General features: G+C 35.0%; 1 protein-coding gene across 1 annotated transcript; it reads left to right on the top strand.

Moving 5' to 3' along the window:
* Positions 1-24342, top strand: LOC136036720 (probable cyclin-dependent serine/threonine-protein kinase DDB_G0292550). Its single transcript, XM_065719068.1, has 4 exons — positions 1-174; positions 2836-4755; positions 15446-15641; positions 23965-24342. Exons 1-4 carry the CDS (start codon positions 138-140, stop codon positions 24134-24136), a joined length of 2325 nt encoding a protein of 774 aa, XP_065575140.1. The 5' UTR covers positions 1-137; the 3' UTR covers positions 24137-24342.

The following is a 24342-nucleotide window of genomic DNA, read 5'->3' as shown; positions in this document are numbered from 1 at the left end:
GTTCTGATCTTCGTGATGAACAATGAATGATCAGCTTAAGCCAAGTTCAGATAGAAACGAATCATTGATACAATTTGCATTAAGAAAAATAAATCAGTTGACATACAAGCGTGGAGGTTATACTGTCTCGACCAAAGATGGGAAAGCTTTTCAGGATAAGCCTTCTTCTTCTGGGTATGTTCATTTTAATTTAATGTTATGCATGTTTCATATTATTATCGTACCACAAAGACTATTTAATTAGTATTTATTCAAAAGAGAGTATTTTTATTCAGTAAGGACAGTATGTAACTTATTTGACTAAAAAGGCCGCATAGAAAGGCCCAAACCTGAAATAATCTAAGTCTAAAAGTTTCAAAAATGAATCGGGTTCCGTATTTATTTTATTTGAAATAAAAAATAATAATTTTTGGTTTGTGTGCTGGACCTTTGCTTTACGTTTGCCCATTATGGGAAATAGAAATCGTGAAAATTCTTTCTTTTTCGAATTTTATCATTTCTATCCTGAAATGATCATTACAATGCGCATGTCCGCCCCATTCTGGAATATGCGTGCCCTGTTTGGGTGCCCTCAGCACTTAGAACACTTAGGACAGTGTATCTTTGTCAGGAGCTTGAATTAGTTCAGAAGCGAGCGGTATATCGATCATCTTGGGCCGCCGTGACATCCCCTACGAAAAGGCCCTGGAAGTGCTAGGACTGTCGTCACTCCAAAACCGGTACGAAACTCTGATAATGAGTTTTGGAAAGTTCTTGCTTTCTAAATTTCAGCACCGTGACATTCTACCTGATCAACCTCTATCATCAAGAACGAGAAAGCAAGATAAGTTAGTTCCTGTTCAAGCAAGAACAAACCGATATGGTAATTCTTTCGTCCCGATTTTCGTCAAAATGTATAATAAGAGTTAATATTTATAGTTTAAGTTATATTTACAAGTGTAGTTTGATTTTGTATATGTTGTAAAGAAACACAAATCAGCGATAGCTGTCAAGTTTTTGCTATTAAACCTGTCTACTACTACTACTACTAACGGACAATTTTTGTCCTATCAGTATTATTTTAATTGTTGAAATCATTTCAGACTATACAAACAAAGTGAACAATTGAATAAAAATACATTTTACACATTAAATGTCAGCCCGTAAAATTTCATAAAAATTCTTTGCTTTAATATCATTCAGCAAAATTTATATCGGAAGCAGGGCGTATTTTGTGTGTTGGCGTTGTACGTTAGGAGCTTGTGAATATTTTTATCTGGCCCAAAAACGCTGCCCAAAAAATTTGAAATAGTAATTAAAAGCTTACAAAACGTTAATATAAATTAAGCAAAGTGTTTTAATAGTTAATTTTATATTCTATATTAAAATACTCCTTGTACTCATTTTTTAAATTAGATCTTACCATATCCAGCTTTTTTGTAAATAAAATTACTATTTCTATCAGCATAGTAAAAAAAATAATACTTTTTTAGTACAGCCATCAATTATTCTAGCACAGCTGATTCAAAAATAAAAATCGTCAAAAATAAAAATAACCTAAAAAATAAAAAAAGGAATTTTGGTTTAAAGATTTTCTCAATCATTAAGTAGAATATTTCTTAGTTAAGTGAACCAAGTTATTGTTCTATAATTTCACATGGCTTATATCCTGAAGAGATATATCCTGATGAGTAACTCACATACCATACTCTTAAGCTACCAATAGGCTACATAAGTTACATACCCGTACTCTTTCTTATAGGCTAGATCAGCAAAGCTACAGACAGGATTTTCGTTTAGTTATTTATGAAGTTTCAGCAACACCAATTGCAGTTAATACTGCAACAGGCTTAGGGCAATTTATAAAAAAATAATCTTAAATATTAAGATCAGCAAAAGTATGGAAATAAAACAGTAAAATTTGTAAAATAAAGCCTGCGTGTTAAACCAATATCAATAGTTCTAAATTAATAGAGTTATAGTTACAATTAAACTAACTAAGGAAAAAAAATGTTTAGGCTAAAGTAAACTAAAATAAATTAAATCCATGATCTTAAGTTAATAATTTAAATTGATTAGGTTGTACATATATTTAGATTATAATTAGTTTAAAATTGATATTCAAAAGCTTAAGCAGTAAAACCGCCAGCAGTTTGTAGTACTCGGTTTTTATATCTTAAAAATTATGTTCTTACCAAAATGTCAGTGAACAATTATTTGTTTCTATGCTTGATCTAAGTTAATACGGGCCTCTCTCATTAATCAGCAAAAATATTCAAACCTTATCTACTTCTCAGTAAAAGATTAACAGAGGATAAATATTTTTCTTTTTTTGCCATGGCTCTTATCCTTTCTAATTTTCTGGATGATTATGTGCACTCGAGCATTCTTATGTATATGGTAAGCAATGCTGATATACTCCTGAACGTGCTTTTGCAACCCTGAATCAGGCTTTGACACAATAGTGGCTTTAGCCTTCTCTCACTGAAGTCGATTGAAATAATTTGAACAAGCTTTCCAAAAGGTCTCATAATTTTCATGTAAATTGTATGATTTTCTCATGTTTCAGTTTCTCCTCGAAATAAAAACCCCTGTTCCCAAAAATGAATTCTTACCTACCTTTGGAGCAAACTCAAATTTCAACCAGTCTACCCTAACATGCCAACAACTATGTTTCAGCACCCTATATATTTTCAGAACTTTGTCAAACTATGTCTGTGTGACATATACTCAAATAGAGGTTTGAGCAACCCATTGCGCAACCCATTGTTTGAATGGGCAACCCATTGTTTGAATGGGCAACCCCTTGTTTGAGCAACTCATTGAGCAACCATTATAAATTCATTTCTTTTTCAGGTCTGACGAATTTGCTCCATGCAAGCAATACGAATTCCAGACAGCAACAATCAACTTCGACGAATCATCCGAGGAGCCCGCAACATTCTCAAAGGCAACCGCACCAATTTCCTTGGAATTTGCCCAGCCCATGGACACCCCCAGAGCCTACAGAGAACTTACCAAATTTTAATCCTCTATTTTCGTCAATTGGAAATCAAGGCTTTGAACCCCCTAACCAGCAAGAGTTTGGGCAACTGACACAGCCAAACCTACCAAACAATGGCGTCAACAACTTTCCAAATTTTTGGAACACTGCCCAGTCAATCGCACCTCAAAACTTTCAGTATGGACAAAATGGAAACTTTCCTAATTCGGGTGGTTCAGGAGGTATTCCAGGGAGTTCTGTAAACAGACCTTTTAATAATCAAAATGGTCAATTTGGGCAAAATACCAATAGCCAGAATCCTTTTTCAAACCCAAGTCAAAATAGTGGTAATAATGGCTTTCCATTTCAATCCAACCAAGGAGGAAATTTTGGACCTATGCAGGGTCAAAATGGTCAGTTTGGTCAAGGTCAATTCGGTCAAGGCCAGTTCGGCCCTGCTCAATTTGGACAAGGACAAACATTTCCAGGGCAATTTAACCAGGGCCAACCGAGTTATCAAGGATATCCTGGACAATTTGGGCAAACCCCAATGAGTCCATTTGGACAAGGATTTCCTTCCCAAAACTACCCTGGCCAAGGTCCATTTTATCCAGGTCAAAACTTCCCTCCTTTTAATGGTCGATTCCCCTCAAACTCGACTATTAATCGGCCTACATTCAATCCATTCAATAGTAGATATCCTGGTCAACAACCAGCATTTAACCCTTTCAATAACACGAATAGTTTTCTGGGTCAGTCTAACCCCTCATTTAATCCTTACAATCCTTCAAATCAGAACTACAATCCTTTCACCCAAAATTCGTTCAGTCAAAACCCTTTTAATCAATTTCAAGGACAAAATGGTTTTGCCAACAGAAATCCAGCCGGAAATTCTTTTAATAATAATCAATTTCCAACAAACTCCTACAATGGACAATTTCCAGGTCAAAATCCCTTCAACCAAAACCCTTTTAATCAGAATGGTCAATATCCAGGATCAAATAACCCCTTCAATCAAAACCAGTTCCCAAATCGACAAGGGCAAAACCAATTTGGCTCTCGAAGTCCTTTGAGAGAGCAAGATTTTTCAAACAATTTAGATCAAAACTCACCATTCAGTGGTCTGTCTAGTCCTCTGCAGGCATTTCCAATAAATCCCTTTCTTGCTGACCAGGGACCTCAAAATTTATTCCTAAATAATTTTGGTGGGCCAATGTTTCCACCTAATTACAATCCTTACCATCCTTATGGTGGAATCCCAGAATCGCTGAGAAACAGCTCCTTCAATCCGCTTAAAACAGGGCACTTACCTGAAGTAGAGCTTTTAAATAGACCTCCTTTTTTATTCAATCCGTTTGGGAAAATAGATAACCCCTCGCAGTTTGCTGCCAAAGTTCACCCCAATGATAACGACATTCACAAACACGATGAAAAGAAGGAAAACAAGGAAAAGGATCAAAGAAAGATGCGAGGATTTCAGAACTTTTCTCCACAACAAAATTTATTGCAAGATAGCCGAGGACAAGTTCCTTGGACAAATGCTGGTGGAGGATTATATCCATCCTTTCCAGGTGACTTCGGCCAGCGGCAGCAGCTAGATATATTCGGTCGACCCTTATTTGCAGGAAACTATCCCCATCTTCAGGTTCCTGCCCCGTCACAAGGCTCAACCACTAGCCTGCCAAACAGAGTGAACGATCTAAGAGATCTGGTTCCTGGAACTCCTGAAGTTGATTACCCTGTGTATGGTCAAGTGCCAGAGACATCCTTCAGTTGTGATGGAAAAACCCCAGGTATGTGTGCTTGAAAGCTAGACATCCCGAATCACCTTGGAAGTAGTGAATAAAAAACCCCAGGTTTCGTAACTGATAAATTTAAATTTAGCCATTTTGTAAAAAATAAATTATATAATAAAGTATTCACCCAAATAGAGCTACTGCTTCAGTCCAAATCCATAAGATTGGGAGTAATTGCCCAAAGTTTAAAGGGATTAAAGATTTGATATTTTACTTTTTATGTAATCTTTAGCGAACAAAGATACTAAGATAAGAAAAATACAGGCCAGTGATTCCACTATACTGACATTCCAATCCGAGAAGAAATTGGGCTAAACAAAGATTTCCCAAAAATTATCATTACCAAAATTAACGATTTGTACTTCTTGTTAGTATTCATGAGTTTATGAACGGTAATTTTGGGAAGCTTGAAGAAAAATGGTCAAAATTGTCATATACAACAAAGGTAAAAGAGTATTGCATGGAACCATTAAAAGAAGACACTGACAAATCACAAACAACTAAATTAGGACATTGACAAATAAAGAAAAGCGAAGAATTTAGACAAGTACAAACAAAAAAATTTTACTTTTATAATTGAACCGATTTTTAAATAAGACACGTCAAGGGAAGCCAAAGGACATCGCTAACCCTGTAAAATTGCATTACGTAGCTGTTTTAACCAATTTTGGTCCCCCTATATTGAGTAGAACCCCCCCCCCATCTCCAGGACGATTTTAGCATCCCTAGAGCGATTTTCGACCATTGATTTCACCATACTGACATTTCAATCCCAAAAGAAATTTGTGATCCCCAAAATTTTCCCAAAAACTAACGTTACCCAAAATTCACTATTTATGCTTCCTGTTAATGTTCAGGAGTTTACAAACTCTAATTTTGCGAAGATCCTAGAGAGTCTAATTTGCTTTATGGAAATTTGAGGAAACCCTGAAAAATTCAGGGTTCAGGGTACTGTAATCACTGGTAGATGCGTAATTAAACGTGGAAAAAATGGTGGATATTTTGAGATACAGCAGAGGAACAGTATAAATAATTTAACCAAAAGTAAATGAAGCTGCAAGTCCATACTTCGCTAGTTACACGGCTTGGTCAAATTAAAAGGCTAATGCCAGTATTTTTTGAGATGGGGGAGAGAAAGAAAAAAAAGTCCTTTTCATCATTTTACAGGCTAAAAAGTGCGTGGATTCTTAAAAAAGGAGTGAAAATTCTGCCCTCTACCTCAAACTAAGGCCAAATCTAGGCCCATTGGTAGTGCCAACTTTGGTATTACGAAGTAACATTTCAGTCTTAAAAGCCCGCTTTACACATGTTTTGTCCCACAAAATATGTACAACAAGCATAAGCAAAATAACTGAAAATAACAGAAACCGATGTGATAATCCAATTCAGATTTTGTGGATTACAGTTAGAAAGAAAACAAGCAGATTTTTTTCTGTATCCGCTTAAATTTTTTCCTAATCTAAAATTTTTTTTATCTCCAGTTAAGAGTGATAATATATAATTACATAATTTCATTGTCATTTATCATTTAAGAGACTTAAAAGAGGCTTTCTTTATGCTTGATTAAATAAAAAAGCAAGTTTTTTCTACTAAAAAAATAAGGAGCAATATTAAAACTTGAAAGGAATAGAAATTATTCTGCGTATGTGGTGGGCTGCCCCCTCCTCAATACCCCTTTCTTTGTGTTCTTTATGCCACATATTTTTTTTTAAATAACTTTTAAAAAAGGTTCTGATTCTAATTACACGGCCTATGTATTGCAGGAATCGCTTTATAGAAAAGTCCCAGAAAACCCAGCTCACATTTTCTGAGCGAAAATACGAAAGATTCAGACCAGAAAAAATGCGAAGCAAATAAAAAAAAGACAAAAAAAGCTATGCCAACATCAAAATGTAACAAAAACCCAAATTAGAATAATTAAAAAGCTATCAACGCAGAACAAAATTATAGGAAAAAAATAATGCAAAATTCAAAATAATAAACCCAAATTAAAAAAAATCAGCCACTCACTCAAAATCTAACGAAGAACGATGCTCTCACTTAAAACCCCACAGTCTACATAGACACCAGTTGCACGGAGTCGTATCTTGCCCATGGAAGGATTTCAACACACATCTTAGACTAGGCGTTCCCACAGACAATCAGCGTGGAAAGATCTTGGCTCTAATCCGGGAGTAAAAACAGAAATTTCTGTTGTGACCACCGTTGGTGCGTAAGGTTATCAGAAGAAAGCAGTGGAGGTCTCACATTTATTGCGAAGGAATGCGAAAAAAGGTATTATAAAGCATGGTTTTTGTTGTATTTTGTCTATTTAAGATAGCTTTTAATTGTCACGCCGCATTTTCACGCCTCAGATGCTGCCTCTTTGGAATCCAGTTTCCAACTGTGAGAGTGTCTGGTTTTAACACGGTGCCAATTACTGTCGTGACGATAGCTACGTGTTGCTTTTGAAAAATCTGTGCGCAACTGGTGTCTATGTAGGCTGTTCCAGAATTCAGACAAACTACTAAGATAATTTCAAGTAAAAAAAAAAGTAACAAAGCAGAGAACTACACCGTATTTTCCTAATTTTATATGAAGCTTGTTTAGCACATGGTCTTTTAAACGTGAGGGGTCGAGATTTTGTATCATGTCGTGAATGCGGAAGAGACATACGATTTGGAATGAATAAATTCGGATTTGGAATGAATAAGTTATTAGACTCTCGTCTGAGAAAAACAAATATGAATCGTTTATTTTAAAATTACCCGTGTCCCTCTCAAGAGCAAAACGTAAGTTTTGATATTTATGTATTTCAAACACAGCTCTGTATTGCTGGGTTAAACCATTGTCATGAGAAATTAAGCTAGACTGGGTAAATGAAATATGGCCTTCATTTACGGAGTAATTTCTGTTCGTTTTAAGTTTGAATGATGCTCCTTACTTTCATTTAAAAAAAGTTATTTAATTTCTGGAAGTTTTTGAATTAATGCATGTTTTGATCTTGGCTCTCCACACATAAATAATTAAAACGAAATTTCCATATTAATTAATTGCAATTAATCGGAAGATTTTGGAGAAAAAGGAGCAAGGGAGGAGGCCTAGTTGCCCTCCCATTTTTTGATTACTTAAAAAGGCAACTAGAACTGTAAATTTTTTACGAATGTTTTCATTAGTAAAAAATATACGTAACTTACGTACCGAATTAACTTACGTACCGAACTTCTATATTCGTATGTTTTTATTGCGTATTTTAGGGGGTCACCCCTCGTCTATACCTCGCTCTTTACACTAAAGCTTAACTTTTGTCCCAATTCCTTAAGAATGACTTCTGAATCACAAGGCCGTAGAATAAATAGTTGAAATTACTAAAAATACTTTAGCGTAAAGAGTGAAGTATTACGAGGAGGTAAACCCCTCATATGCGTAATGATTTTGGTTCTTTTTAAGTTTTAATGCTGCTCCTTACTTCCAGTAGAAAAAAGTTTCATATTTGTTCTTTCATTGTTTTTTCAAATAATGCCAGAAAATCCTGCGCCCCGTTCATTGAAATTCTCTCCCCCCATGAGAAGGTCCTCCATGGAAATATACTCCCATGTAACCTCCTCAACTCTCCCCCCTAAACCAAGAGAATCCACCTGAGAGCGTCTGCACACTTCCCAGTAACCATTACTATATCAAACAGTTCGTGGTAACGAACTGTGTAGTAAGGAGCGACCCGGCTCAATAGTGACCAAAACTTTAAAAAATGGAATTTTGATACCAATAGCTACATCAAAAGAATTGTATTTTAAAGCTGATTTTAGATATATAAGTTTCATCAAGTTTAGTCTTACCCATCAAAAGTTACGAGCCTGTGAAAATTTACCTTATTTTAGAAAATAGGAGGTAACAACCCCTAAAAGATCTTAACCCAAAAAAGATCTTAATCCCAGATCTTAATCCTAATCCTTAAGTCCTTAAAGATCTTAATCCTAGAATCTTAACGAAAATCACACCATCAGATCCAACGTATCAGAGAATTCTATTGTAGAAGTTTCAAGCTCCTATCTACCAAAATGTGGAATTTTATATTTTTTGCCAGAAGGCAGATCACAGATGTGTGTTTATTTGTTTCTTTTTTTTGTTGTTTTTTTTTCAGGGGTGATCGTATCGACCAAGTGGCGCTAGAATGTACCTCATTCTAACGGTCCCCATTCCACTGGTCATTCCAAGTGGTCCTCATTCTAACGGAAATGAAAAGTTCTAGTGCCCTTTTTAAGCGACAAAAAAAATTGGAGGGCACCTAGGCCCCCTCCCACGCTAATTATTTTCCCAAAGTCAACGGATGTTTTCAGGAGGATTTTTTGGTTGGGGGGAGGGGTTGAGAAGAGTGGATATGTTGGAGGAACTTTCCATCGAGGAATATGTAATGGGGGAAGAAAAATTTTCATGAAGGGAATGCAGGATTTTCTAGCGTTATTTAAAAAAAAAACAATGTAAAAATAATATGAAAAAGTTTTTTCAACTGGAAGTAAGGAGCAGCATTAAAACTTAAAACGAACAGAAATTATTACGCATATGAGGGGCTCACCTCCTCCTAATGCCTTGCTCTTTACGCTAAAGTATTTTTAGTAATTTCAAATATTTGTTCTACGGCTTTTGTGATTCAGGGGTCATTCATAATGAATTGGGACAAAATTTAAGCTTTAGTATAAAGAGCGAGGTACTGACGAGGGGGTGAACCCCCTCATATATGTAATAAAAATATGAGATTACAAAAGTTCGTTACGTAAGCTAATTTATAATTATGTATATCTTTTACTAATAAAAACATTCGTAAAAAATTAAAGTTCCAGTTGCCTTTTTAAGTAACCAAAAAATCGGAGGGCAATTAGGCTTCCTCCCCCGCTTCTTTTTTCTCAAGATCATTCGATCAAAACTATGTGAGAGCCATTTAGCCAAAAAAAATAAATATGCAAATCTTGTTTTAATTATTCTTCAGCGGAGAGCCAAAATCAAAACATGCGCTGATTCAAAAACGTTCAGAAATTAAATAAAAAAAGTTTATTTTTAACTGAAAGTAAGGAGTGACATTAAAAGTTAAAATGAACAGAAATTACTTCATACATGAAAGGGGCTGCTTCCCCATCAACGCCCCGCTCTTTACGCTAACGTTTTTTACTTTTTTAAAAAGAAGAGTTGAGAGAAAGAGACAAACTTTAGCGTAAAGAACGGGGCGCTGATGAGGAAGCAGCCCCTTTCATATACGAAGTAATTTCTGTTTGTTTTAAGTTTTAATGTTGCTTATTACTTTCAGTTAAAAAAACTTGTTTATTTTGTATTTAATGTAAACACAGGTCAAAGTTTGTAACTTGCAGCCCCTCCCACGGGGACTGCGGGGGAGTAAGCCGACCCCAAAGATATAGTTTTTAGGTTTTTCGACTGTTGTGAATATAATGGATATCTCAGGATTTTGTTTCGGTGACTTTGGGAAAAAATGAGCGTGGGAGGGGGCCTAGGTGCCCTCCAATTTTTTTGATCAGTTAAAAAGGGCAGTAGAACTTTTCATTTCCGTTACAATGAGCCATCTCGCGACATTTTAGGACCACTCAGTCGATACAATCTCCTCTGAAAAAAAAAACAAAAAACAAATAAACACGCATCCGTGATCTGCCTTCTGGCAAAACATGAGAAATTCTACATTTCGAAGATAGGAGCTTAAAACTGCTGCAACAAGGTTCTCTGATACGCTGATTCTGATAGTGTGATTATCTAATCTTGATGAAACTTATGTATTTAAAACCAGCTTTAAAATGCAATCCTTTTGATGTAACTATTGGTACCAAATTTCTTTTCTTAGAGTCTCGGTTACTATTGAGCCAGGTCGCTCCTTACTACAGTTTGTTACCACGAACTGTTTGATTTATGTATTTAAAACACCGGTCTGTATTGCTGGGTTAAACCGTTGTCATGAGAAATTAAGCTAGCCAGGCTAAATGAAATATTATAGTATGGGTGGTAATAGACATTCTCAGCAAGGGCTAGAACATCTAAAAGATCCTGTGTTGAGAAAGTTTTATTTTGAATTGGACAAATGTGACATAGTTCTTTGCTTTGTAATTTTGTTTGTCGTGAAAGAATCAAGGTCACTTATTTAGATTCTGAATGAGAATATCGCTAGTCGTTACACTTTGGGTAAGCGGCTGACCTTTTTTGATTTGGGTTTAATGTTTCAATATTTTTTTTTGGGGGGGGGTACATTTTGATATTTAATTTTTTTATTTTTGGTTTTATTTATTGTATTCTCTTTTTTCTAGTTTAAACCATTCGAATTTTGGAATGGGTAATTGATTTTCTGGGACTTTCTCTAATATTGCTGAAGAAGGGAAGCAGTTGTCCTCTCGAAATATCAGTTTTTGGTAGACTCCAGTGTTATTGTTGGCCTTTTATAATCCCTTTTACGCTGTTATTTTCTTTTGCTTTTTGTGATGGCAGACCAATGTGGTCACGGAAATATTGAAGTTTCTTTTACAAAATTATTTCATTATTTTTACAATAATATATGCATAAACTATTATTTTTTGTGAGAAAAAAAAAGTCAAACGTACCCTTTTTAGTCACCCTAGCTGGTATCAAACTGTTCGTGGTAACGAACTGTAAGTAAGGAGTGAACCAGCTCAATAGTAACCAAAAGTCTAAAAGTGGAATTTTTTTTACCAATAGATATATAAAAAGAACTGAGTTATTATAATGGTTTCAAATATATAAGTTTTATTAAGTCTAGTCTTACCGATTAAAGGCCACGATCATGAGAAAATATGCCTGATTTTCAAAAAAAGAGGGAAATAATCCCTAAAAGTATTAGAATTTTAATTAAAAATCATACCAACGGACTTAGCGTATCAGTTTCATACTCCTATCTGCAAAAATGTGGAATTTTGTGTTTATTGCCAGAAGAAAGATCACGGATGCCTGTTTGTTTTTTTGTTTTTTCCTCAGGGGTGATCGTGTCGACCCAGTGGTCGTAGAATATCGTAAAAGGGCTCATTCAAACGAAAATTAAAAGTTCTACTGCCCTTTTGAAATGAACAAAAAGATTGGAGGGCAACCTTGCCCCCGGCACTTTTTTTCAAAAGTCTTCCGATCAAAATTTTGAGATAGCCATTTTACTCATTATAGTTGAAAGGCCCAATAACTATGCCTTTGGATATAACATGAACCCCTCTCCTCGCAGCCCCAAGGGAAACGTTTTTAAGTCTTAAAATTTGCCATTTTTTACATTTTGTTTATTATTGATAAGTATGTATACATTTTTGGGTGGGGGGGGGCAAATTTTTGCTGGAGTTTTTCCAAGAGGGATTTTTTGTAGGGAGGGAACTTTCCAGGGGGTAAGCTCTTCGGGGGAAATTATACATCGGGAAAATTCGTATACAAAATTATTTTTAAACGTCCTGCTATCTCTTTTTCCGTCTCAATTTTACGCTTGGAGTTGTTGAGGGTAACTGTTCGGGGTAAATTTTCACCGGGATTGAATTTACTAGAGGGTGTTTCCGTAGGGCTTTTAATTTTGATTTCTGTTTGAATAAATCGTCTTTTGAACATCTAGGACCATTGGTTTGATACGATCACCATAGCGAAAACAAAAAACAAATAAACATGCGTTTCCCCCTTATTTAAAAACAAACCATGCAATTATTCTCAGGCTCGTAGCTTCTAAAGGGCAACATTAATCTTAATAAACTATATATTTTTGGGATCGGATTAAGAAATTATCTCTTGTTATAATATTCTGTTTGTTAGAGTTTTGGGTACTATTGGACAACGTACCTCCTTGCTCATCTTTTGTCATCACGAACTGTTTGATAGGGGTCTAGAAAAGTAATTAGGGTAAGTAATTAGTAGTAAGTAATTAGTAGGGTAAGTAATTAGTAAATATTAGTAGTAATTAGAAAAGTAAAACTTTCACTTTGAAAGTGAATTTAAACACTTCAAGAAATTGAAGAAGCAAAATCCACATCGATTTTTTTTGGTTTGAAGAGGGTGCCATGGCTCCAGCATCAGAGCTTAAAAAATTCAAAATTTATACTAAAAACGGTAAAAAATATTGTTTTAAATAGGGTAAAATAGTTTCTTCTGTATCTGTCATCCTAGAAAAAATATTTTTCTCCTCTCCCAAACAAAATTTTAGATACGTCTGCGGAAATCAAACCTAGGCTATCTAATATTCTTGGAAACAATTTTAATTTCAGTTAAAGCTCGCGACATATTTTAGATCTAGATTAAATTTAAAAAAAAGTTTTTTCGATTGAAAGATTGAAAGTAAGGAGCAACATTAAAAATTAATGCGAACAGAAATTATTACATACATGGATAGTATTGCCCCCCTCCTCAACACCTCGCTTTACGCTAAAGTTTTTTAGTACTTTTAAAAGAGCTTCAACTCCTTGTGTTTCAAAAGTCGTTTTTAAAGAATTGGGACAAAATTCAAACTCTAGTGCAAAGAGCAATGTGTTGAAAGGGGATCGATCCCCTTCACATCAAGGCTGCCAAATTTTTTATAAGGAGTGTGTCATATTTTTTCCGAAAATGTGCTTTTCGTGTCATCTCAGATTCCATAATGTGTCACAAAATGTGTCATATTTTTTTGCTACAAGTGGTATCATATTTAATTGTCAAATCTTGATTTAGAGTTTTGAATATATAACCTTTTCAAAATCAGTTCAAAAAAGAGTAAACTTAACCTTATCCTATTATCTTGGGATCATGACCTTTTTATGACGTCATGAAAGAAATAGAAACATTGGATTAAATTAATGTTACGCACTAGGAATTTGTGTCTGGGCGGCCAGCGAGGCCAGTTGACATAAAATTTTACGGACATTCATTTCCGACAGTGAATTGAAAATAGACTTTTTGTATGACGTTGTAATCGTAATCGGCTCTATACATAATCAGCTTTATTGGCTAAGCTTTTTATTTACTCAATATGTAAACCATTCAATCAGCTTGAATCTAGTATTTTTGTCGTATTTGTTCGTGCTATTTTAAGCCAGATGGATTATTCTGAAGGAGAGACATCTCTGGAAATTTGTAATCTTGTCCGAGGTGGGATACCCCTCCTGTACTCCTAAAAATGGGAGTTGCTGCTTATGCATACAGCTTTGGTAAACTGCATGCTGTTTACTTTTTACTGTTAAGTACGTACCAGTTGGCTACATCAAACACTCAATCAAGAAGCCAATTAAGTTCAGATATTCAGCGTACATTTTGATGTGATATTTCCGCCTATGGTTTTCTTCCCGTGGCTTAAATCTTAAATATGGTAACGGCATCTGTCCTGTATTCCGCACTGTTTGTGTACTACTGCAACCATTACCTAGCGCTATTCGCTTCTATTAATTTGTAGCTTTTCTGGAGGTATAAAAATGGAAATTTAACTTTTCTTTTCTACCAGTCATTTTGACACAAAATGTGTCAGTTTGACAGCCCAGCTTCACATACGTAATAATTTATGTTCGTTCTAAGTTTCAATGTTGCTCCTTACTTTCAGTTGAACAAACTTTAAAAAAAATTATTTTCGGATCATTTTTAAGTCATACCAGGAAATCTAACCAAACTTCGATGGAGAAATCCCCTCCTCCCTACGAAGATATTCTCTAGACAATTCAATCCCGGTGAAAATTTACCCCAGCTGATTTCCCGGAATAGATCTGATAACGATCAGAAATTAAATAAGAAACAGTTCAACTAAAAGTAAGAAGTAACATTAAAACTAAAAACGAACTAAAATGCTTCCATATTCGATGGGGGACTTCGTTTTCCACTCCTTGCCTGGTACAGTAACGTTCTTAGCTCTTTAAAAATAGTTTGAAAAATGGTTATTTTGAACCTCTCAACCTTTGTAATTAGTACAATTTTTGACATTATACAACGGGGCAAGTGCCTCCAAAACCGCGTTCTGCTGTCGACGAAGATGGAATTTTTGACTAAAACTTTAACACCTTCGCTATTTCTCAGCTGCCCAACCATAAAAGACATATACGTGAATTCAATATCATGTGGCGTATTACAAAACATGCTTCCGAAACAGTAAAGCTGTGAAAGGTTAAGGAAGATCTGACATATGGCCTCCAGAGGCATCGCATTTGAATAGCCTTATTTATGCGTTTGGCGTACGAAAGCTGAACAAAAACCATGGACCAGTCTAGCTATAAGGTTATAATAAAAAAGGTTAAAATGGCTTGGTAACATATTACGGTTGAAGAAATAAAAAATACGAAAGATTGTGGTATTTGGTCATCTATTTAAGGCCAAAAGAAAAGTCGGTCTAGCATGGAATAGGATAAAAATGTAAGGAAGAATTTAAAGAAAACTGAAAATTTGTAGGAGAGACTAAAGATTGAAGTTTTTAATAGATTAGGGTAGATGAGCCTTGGATATTCTGCGCAGCCGTGTTTGCCTTAAGTGGTTGGGTCCCGCAGTGAGCTGTTCATAATAGAAATAGGATCCTTACGAGCCCCAAAATCCTTCAATGAACATGTACAGTCTGCAACATTCTAATTTCCAGAGTGATAACATAGTGGTACATTTTGTATTCCCTTGATCTTAAATTACTACGGTTATTATTAATTAAATTAATTAATTAAATTAAATTAAATTATTTAGGTTATTATGCTGACGTTGAAACGAGATTTATTTATTAATTAAATTAAATTCAATTATTTAGGTTATTACGCTGACGTTGAAACGAGATGTCAAGTGTTCCACATTTGCATCCCTGATTCAGATGGCAAAAATATGAAACAATCCTTCCTATGTGGAAATGGCACTCTGTTCAATGAGCCATTAAATGTGTGTCAGTGGTGGTCAGATGTGTCGTGTCAAAGATTTAGTGGTGGCAAGACCAGTACAGGATACAACTTGTAAGTTTTTCTCTTTTATATATATATATATATATATATATATATATATATATATATATATATATATATATATATATATATATATAGTTTTTGAGGTGGCACTTATTTTTGTACCTAAATATGAAGGATTTTTTTTTTTGCCTGTATTTTTTTTCCTCAGTCATCTAAAAGTCCCAATGACATCAAACAAGAATTCAGTTGTGTCCCCTTGACCCATATTAGGGCCATTCACAACTGAAAACTATGAACTTTTTAGTTTTTATTCGTTATTTTAAAACAATAAAGTTTTTGGGGTGTTATCAAACAGTTCGTTGTAACGAACTGTAGTAAGGAACGACCCGGCTCAATAGTAACCAAAACTCTAAAAAATGGAATTTTGATACCAATAGCTACATAAAAAAAATCGCATTTTAATACTGATTTCAAATATATAGCTTTCATCAAGATTAGTCTGACCTATCAAAAGTTGCGAGCCTGAGAAAATTTGCCTCATTTTAGAAAATAGGAGAAAACTCCCCCTAAAGGTCATACAATCTTAACGAAAATCACACCATCAGGTTCAGCGTATCAGAGAACCTTATTGTAGAAGTTTCAAGCTCCAATCTACAAAAATGTGAAATTTCGCATTTTTCGCCAGAAGACAAATCACGGATGCGTGTTTATTTGTTTGTTTTTTTTCCCCAGGGGTGATCGTATCGACCCAGTCGTCCTAGAATGTCGCGGGAGGACTCATTCTAACGGAAGTTAAAAGTTCTAGTGCCCTTTTTAAGTGACCAAAAAAATTGGAGGGCACCTAGGCCCCCTCCCACGCTCATTTTTTCCCAAAAGTCATCGGATCAAAATTCTGAGATAGCCATTTTATTCACCATAGTCAAAAAACCTAATAACTATGTCTTTGGGGACGACTTACTACCCCGCAGTCTCCCTGGGAGGGGTTGCAAGTTACAAACTTTGACCTGTGTTTACATATAGTAATGGTTTCTGGGAAGTGTACGGACGTTTTCAGGGGGATTTTTTTGATTTGGGAGGAAGAGTTGAGGCGGGGGGTGGGGGTACGCGGGAGGGTCTTTCCATGGAAAAACTTCTCATTGGGGAAGAGACTTTCAATGAAGGGGGCGCAGGATTTTTTTGCATTATTTAAAAAAATAAGGAAAAAATAAATATGAGAAGTTTTTTCTACTGAAAGTGAGGAGCAGCATTAAAACTTAAAACGAGGAGAAATTATTGCGCATATGAGGGGTTTACCTCCTCGTAATACCTCGCTCTTTGCGCGAAAGTATTTTTAGTAATTTCAACTATTTATTCTACGGCTCTTGTGATTCAAGGGTCATTCTTAAGGAATTGGGACAGAATTTAAGCTTTAGTGTAAAGAGCGAGGTATCGACGAGGGGTGAACTCCCTCATATACGCAATAAAAATATACGAATATAGAAGTTCGTTACGTAAGTTAATTCGTAAATTACGTATATTTTTTACTAATGAAAATGTTCGTAAAACAATTAAAAGTTCTAGTTGCCTTTTAAAGTAATCAAAAAATTAGAGGGCAGCTAGGCTTCCTCCCATTCTCCTTTTTCCTCAAAATCTTCCGATTAAAACTATGAGAAAGCCATTTAGCCAAAAAGAAAATTAATATGCACATTTCGTTTTAATTATTTATGTGCGGAGAGCCAAGATCAAAACATGCATGAATTAAAAAACGTCCAGAAATTAAATAAAAAAACAAGTTTTTTTAAATGAAAGTAAGGAGCGACATTAAAACTTAAAACGAACAGAAATTACTCCGTATATGAAAGGGGTTTTTCTTCCTCAACGCCCCGCTCTTTACGCTATAGCTTTTTCCTTTTTTAAAAGTAGAGCTAAGAGAAAGAGTCAAACCTTAGCGTAAAGAGCGGGGCGTTGAGGAAGAAAAGCCCCTTTCATATACGGAGTAATTTCTGTTCGTTTTAAGTTTTAATGTCGCTCCTTACTTTCATTTGAAAAAACTTGTTTTTTTATTTAATTCTATTCAGAGCTGGCCCTAGACGTTTTTTTGTGGTAAGCGGATTATTGTTTGGTGCCCCTTCCCCTGGTAGACTAGAATATAATTATAAGCCCTTAAATTACGGTGTGCGGGGTTTTCTACTAAAAAGCGTAACAATAAAAATAAATAGACTTATATTGTGTAGTATAATTCTAACTTAAATACTAAAATGTCAATAAGCAACAAGATGATTTATTAAAAATGGGGATTAAAATATGATTCACAATTAACGGTTGAACATTCTACGTATAAAAAAATCAACATGAAACTTTTTATAATGAAAAACAAATTTTTCTAGCTTTTATGATTGAAAACTCATTAAGCAGTTTGTCCGCATTGAATTCACATAGCAAAGAAACAAAATTATTATTTCAACAGAAATGATTAAATTAATAGGGTTTGATTTTGAATTTAAAATTCACTAAACTTTGGTCATTTTGCAATCAAACGCTTCTTGGTAGCGAACTGTAAGTAAGGAGCGACCCGGCTCAACGGTAACCGACACTCTAAAAAACGGAGGTTTGATGCTGAATGATACGTCAAAAGGATTGAATTCTTATGCTGATTTCAAATAAAGTTTCATCAATTTTAGGTTTACCCATCAAAAGTTACGTACTTGAGAATATTATGCTTTATTTTCGAAAAAGCGGGAAATACCCCCCTAAAAGTCACAGAATCCTAATGAAAATCACACCATCACATTCAGCATATCAAATAACTTGACTGTAGAGGTTTCAAGCTAATATTTGTGAAAATGTGAAATTTTGAATTTTTTGCCATATAAAAGATCACGGGTGCGTTTTTATTGTTTTCTTTTGTGTTTTTTTTTCCAGGGGTGATCGCGTCAATCCAGTGGTCCTAGGATATCGTGAGAGGGCTTATATGAAAGAAAATTAAAAGTTCTAGTGCCCTTTTTAAGTGACCAGAAAATTAGAGGGCACCTAGGCCCCCTCCCAGGCTCATTTTTCCCTAAATTCACCGTATTAAAATATGTGAGAATGTCATTTTGTTCAGCCTGGTCGAAAAATTTCATAAATCTGTCTTTAAGGATGACCTGATCCCCCACAGTCCCCGAGGGAAAGGCTACAAGTTGTGAGCTTTGCCCATTGTTTGTGTATAGCTTTGGCTAATGAAAAGTATACAGACGCTATCACGGGGATTTTTCTGTCGGGGGTGGTTGGGTTAGGGGGAGAAGGTTACGTGGGAAGAACTTTCAATAGAGGAATTTTTCATGGGGGAAGGGAATTTTCAATGAGCGGGTCGTCGGATTTCCCAGCATTATTTAAACAACATAAGCAATTAAATAAAAAAAAAAACTAAGTTTTTCAACTGCAAGTAAGGAGTAACAATGAAACATAAAGGCTACAGAAAATATTACGCTATGAGGTTGCCTCTCCTTTGTAGCTCGCTCTTACACTTATTTTTTTTTTTACTTTGAAAATAGGTCATTATTCTAATTAAACAGCCTTTGTGATTCAGGAGTCATTCCTAAATATCAGGAACAAAAAATCAAACATAGATTGTAATAAGTTTATTATTAGTTTTAAAAAAAAAGTAAAATTAATATGCAAATTTCATTTTTTGTTATTCATGTACCGGTGAGCAATCTTCAAAACCTGCATTAATTCAAAAACGTTTAGAAATTATATTAAAAATAGGTTTTTTTTTAACTGGAAGTAAGGAGCGACATTAAAATTTAAAACGTAGAAAAATTATTCCGTATATGAAAGGGGCTGTCCCCTCCTCAACTACCCGCTCTTTACGCCAAAGCTTTTATTGTTTTAAAAAGTAGAGTTGTGAAAGAGTCAAACCTTAGCGTAAATGGTGGGGCGTTAAGGAGGGGACTTTCATATACGGAATAATTTCTGTTCGTTTTAAGTTTTAATTTTGCTCCTTACTCTTAATTTTTAAAAAAAACTTATTTTTTCTATTTAACAATAAAAATAACTTACATAATGTTTGAACTTTTGAAAAAATATAGGCATTGGGAAATACCACGATAAATAAGAAAACATGCATTTGCATTTCATTTACCTTACGAACTCCATAACATACCCTCAAACTAAAATCCTTCAAGTCGCTTCTAAACTCATCATTTTTAACATCGGTATATTTTTTGACACATTGTAAATTGCGTATATTTCATTCAGAAAGGAAAAAACTGCACAATGTGTATACGTATCGATGGCTAAACTCGTAGATAAAGGTATGAGGCATATTTAGCTGTTAAATTAACCGTCAAAACTCATTTAAGTTGACAAGTTTTAAATGACATTATAGGTAAGATATTTGTTTGGGTCTATGCGGATTTTGTGACGTCACACTGCCGCATCATATTCCGTCCCAGTTGTAGAGAAATCATAACTAAACAATTGGGCTGTGACCTCTTTACGCTCAAACAATTATTTGACATTTAATGAGTTTTAATCAAACCAGAAATTGCCTACGGATTGTTCTGGGTACCCGACTGACTGACCGTATTTCAAACAGTAGGTTGTACGAAAAGTGTGGTTCAATCCCGCTTTCTGGGGCTATAATGAAAGAAAGGTTGAGATGGCTAGGCCACGTTCTACGGATGAAGGATGACAGATTACCGAAGATTGTCCTTTTTGGCCAACCGTCTGGGGCTACACGGAAAGCAGGTCGTCCTTGTCTGGGTTGGGAGGATGTCATAAATAAAGATTTAAAGGAAATGGGAACTTCCTGGGAGGATGTAAAGAGGGAGGCTTTAAATAGATTAGGTTGGAGGAGGAGCATGTGTAGCTGTGTTGGCCTCAGGCGGCTTGGTGCTGCAGTGAGTTATTAGTAGTAGTAGCAGTAGTAGTATTGAGTAAAGCATTCTTGACTCTATAATTAAACACTTCTAATACAAGTCTTGTATGATTAAATATTTTTTTTTATAGTTAGATTATAGTAAAATCCTGCTTTAAAAGAAAATGTATCTAAATTAGCCTCCCCCCCCCCCGTCCGCTTAAGTGCCATATGGTACACCGATCAATTTCGCGTCTGGAATATAATATCTATTAATTTTGTGTGAGCTTGTGTGAATCAGGACGAGATTCAAACCAGACTCAATACACGAATGGTGTCGTTGTTTAAGTATGAAATTGCCTCAACTTGAATAATCTGTCTTGGTGCAATGTACAACGCACAACGTCAGTTAAAAATGATTTTATAGCACTAATTTCAAATTTATAATAATAATAACAATAATAATAATAATAATAATAATAATAATAATAATAATAATAATAATAATAATAATAATAATAATAATGATAATAATAATAATAATAATAATAATAATAATAATAATAATAATAATAATAATAATAATAATAATAATAATAATAATAATAATAATAATAATAATAATCAATAAATAATAATAAAAATAACAATGAAAAATAATAAATTAATGTAGACTTAGTCATCGGCATTATCGAAGTGATTCACAACCCTCCTTTATGGATTTGAAATTAGTGCAATATAATCATTAGCAACTGTTGTTGAGCGTTTTGCACAACAACCACGTTTTGCACATTGCACCAAGACGGATTATTCAAGTTGAGGCAATTTCATACCAAAACAATCACACCATTCTTTAGGTGATATAATTTGGTTTTGGAGTTCTGATTTCTGAGTTCTTTATTTAACAATAAATCTCATAAACAAAAAAATACTTCAAGACAATCTCCCCCAAAAGGCTCCATGGCAGGGAAAGAACAGGGGAGAAACAAAATACTAACACAGAAAATATAAACAAAATCCAAAAATAAATCGAGTCACCCACATTAATAATCCCAAAAAATGACAAGCTAGGCAGAAGGTAGCACATGGTTTCACCAACTCAATTAAATATCCAACTCGATCAAGAGACATCAACTCCAAGAGAAACCGGAAAAAAAAACTATTTACTAGCTAGAAAATCTGTAACATAATTTTTGAACATACCAGATGAGTGGCAGCTTCAAGCGAACTCTGGGAGCGAGGCTCTGCAATCATTTTGCAATTTTTGTCTTTCCGACACAGAGTGCATCTCTGACACCCTTTGCCATAGAGGACGCCCTTTGCTTAAGACGTCCAATGTCATTCGATGCCTTACGCGAATGCTTACTTCGCTTACCCCAAGGTCCGCCCCTGATTGTACTGTATTGAAGTAAAAGGGCTATTGGGACGAGTTGGTGTAAAGTAAACCAAGTTATTCCCACCTGGTGGGGTAATGTAGGGTGTTTGGGGTTAGAGTTGGGACCTCTATTCAAAAGTTAATACCCATGGGTAGCAAGGTACCTTAACTAATTAGAAAGAGACGTAACCTGCTGAGTTCTAAGAGAAGACATAGATTAAATATTGATTACTTTATTTGATTCTCAAGCGGACAAACTAAACAGGACTTGGCATCAAAAGATTATAGGTGATAATAGATAATTAAGTTATAAAATAATAGTTAAATCGGTTAACACTTACCAGCTCAACCATTACATCCTGTAAGCTCTATGTAATGTGGTTATTTCAAATCCCTTTATCTAAGTAAAATAGTTTTGTTGAAAATGTTTCAAAACCAAGCAATTCGCATTTTTGTGTTTTTTATTTGGTTTTATTCAAATCAATTTCTGACTCTTGGTTTGGTCAACCTTGGTTTCTTGTTTCTTCGTTGAGCCGCGAAAATAAATGAGTAAAACAAATGAATGGAATTTGACCACGTTGTTTGTCCATAGAATTTCATCAAGAATTAGTACTTCGCTGTTTTATAAAAACAACTACACCGCATCAGAGGACCCTGCTGTACTGGTTCCAAGCTCCTATCTCCAAAACTGTGGAATTTTATTTTTATTTTTTATTTTTTGTTCTTTTGCTAGAAGAAGGATCATGGATGCATGTTTATTCGTTTATTTTTCAGGGGTTATGATATCGAACCAGGGTTCCTAGAATACCGCAAGAGGGCTTATTAGAACGGAAATTAAAAGTCATAGGGCCCTTTTCAAGTAAGTAAAGACATTGAAGGGAGATTAACCCCCAAACTCCACCCTTTTTTCATAATTATATTATCCAAATTTTGAGATAGTCATTCTGCTCGTTATGGTCCAAAGAAAAAATACCCTTGTCTTTGGAGATGACATGACCCCCCATAACCACCAGAGGAAGGGCCGCAATTTTTTTTTATTTTTCTAACTTTCTCGTTAGAAACCCGATTTTATATGTGGAGATGCTTTTGGGGGAATTGTCCGCGGGAAATTTTAGGAGTTGGAATTTTTGGGGTGTTTTTACGCGGCGGGGGGGATTTCCCACAGGAAGAATAACCGTGGGGGATTATCACCACGGGAGAACTTTGTGGAAGGGAAAGTTTCCATGGGTTGGGTGGGGGCGGGCCCGTGAAATATTGTCCACGCAGGGAGGTTTCCCTACGATATACAAAAGATAAAGAATTAAATAGAAACAAGTCTTTCTTCAAAGGGAAGTATGCTATAGAGTATTTTTTTTTCAGGGGGATTCATAAGCAAGATATTTCCTGGGGGAAATTTGCAGCGAGGATAGAATTTTCCAGGGTAATTTTCCGGCAGAAGAATTTTACGTGGGAGATTTCTATAGAGGAATTATTTGTGGGGGAGGGAAAATTTTCCTCGGAGGGGTCAGATTTCATTAGTTTATTTGAAAAACGATCAGATATTAAATTTAAAAAATAAATCTTGTTCTCTAGAAAGTAAGATGGAACATTATAACTAAAAACGAACAGAAATTATTCCGTAAATGAGGTCAACCCCCGTTCTTTGCGCTAAAGTTGGACGTTTTGTCTCAATTTTATAAGAACGATTCCTGAAACCTAAGGGCCGCGTAATTAAAATCAGAAACTTTTTTAAAAGTTCTTAAAAAAACTCTGGCATGAAGAGAGGGGTATTGAGGGAGGAGCCCACGTCATATACGGACTAGTTTCTTTTTCGTTTTAAATTTAAACGTTGCTCCTAATTTTCAGTAGAAAAGACTTGTTTTTTCTAAATTTAATTGCGCAAAGGGAGCAGCTTATGCTTCAAAATGCTCACAGTCGAACACAGGTTATTTATATAAGTTTAACAGACATAGTGTTAATAAACTTAATATCAAGCTTATAAATGTGTATTAATATCTATTTATATTTGTTTGTGCCAACATATATTTCATATTTTAGCAGTCATAAACTGTTTTTGAAAACCATTTCAAGGTTAAATATATTTCGAGAACAAAAGCCCTTTAAACAAATCACGATCTTCCCCATTAGTCATAAATAGGACTTCTTTTAACTATTTAATATTCGATATTTTGTTGCAGCCCAAATGAACAAAAAGGTGAAAGCAAAGATGAAAATAGAAAACAGAAATTCGAAAGCACAGAAAGACCAGCGACCAGTGAGCCAGGTTTCACGTCAAAATTTGAAAGGCCAAAGCAGCTCTTCAGGCCACCATATGCCAGACCACCGTTCCAGGTCCCCCAATCATCTTGAGAAACAGCATAAAACTGCAGAAAAGCGACGTAAAAATAATAGGTCTTAACCAAGTTGTGCTATTTATATACTTTTGTCTTATCGTTCATAAAAGGGTAATAGCCGTTTTTTAGTCGTCTCGTCTTTTAATTTGCCAGTTATACCCCTATTACTTGGTTTTTATTTTGTATTAAGAAATGGTAATAAAATGGAATATATCTCACAAA

This window comes from Artemia franciscana, chromosome 15, assembly GCF_032884065.1.
Source record: "Artemia franciscana chromosome 15, ASM3288406v1, whole genome shotgun sequence".
NCBI lineage: Eukaryota > Metazoa > Arthropoda > Branchiopoda > Anostraca > Artemiidae > Artemia > Artemia franciscana.
This window is presented reverse-complemented; position numbering and strand designations above follow the sequence as displayed.

Bases quoted from the DNA above. Each gene is read 5' to 3' on its own strand.
- LOC136036720 (XM_065719068.1), top strand. From the start codon at position 138: ATGGGAAAGCTTTTCAGGATAAGCCTTCTTCTTCTGG. The intron at 175-2,835 runs GTATGTTCATTT...TTTCTTTTTCAG, and splicing joins GATAAGCCTTCTTCTTCTGG to GTCTGACGAATTTGCTCCAT. The intron at 15,642-23,964 runs GTAAGTTTTTCT...ATTTTGTTGCAG, and splicing joins ACCAGTACAGGATACAACTT to CCCAAATGAACAAAAAGGTG.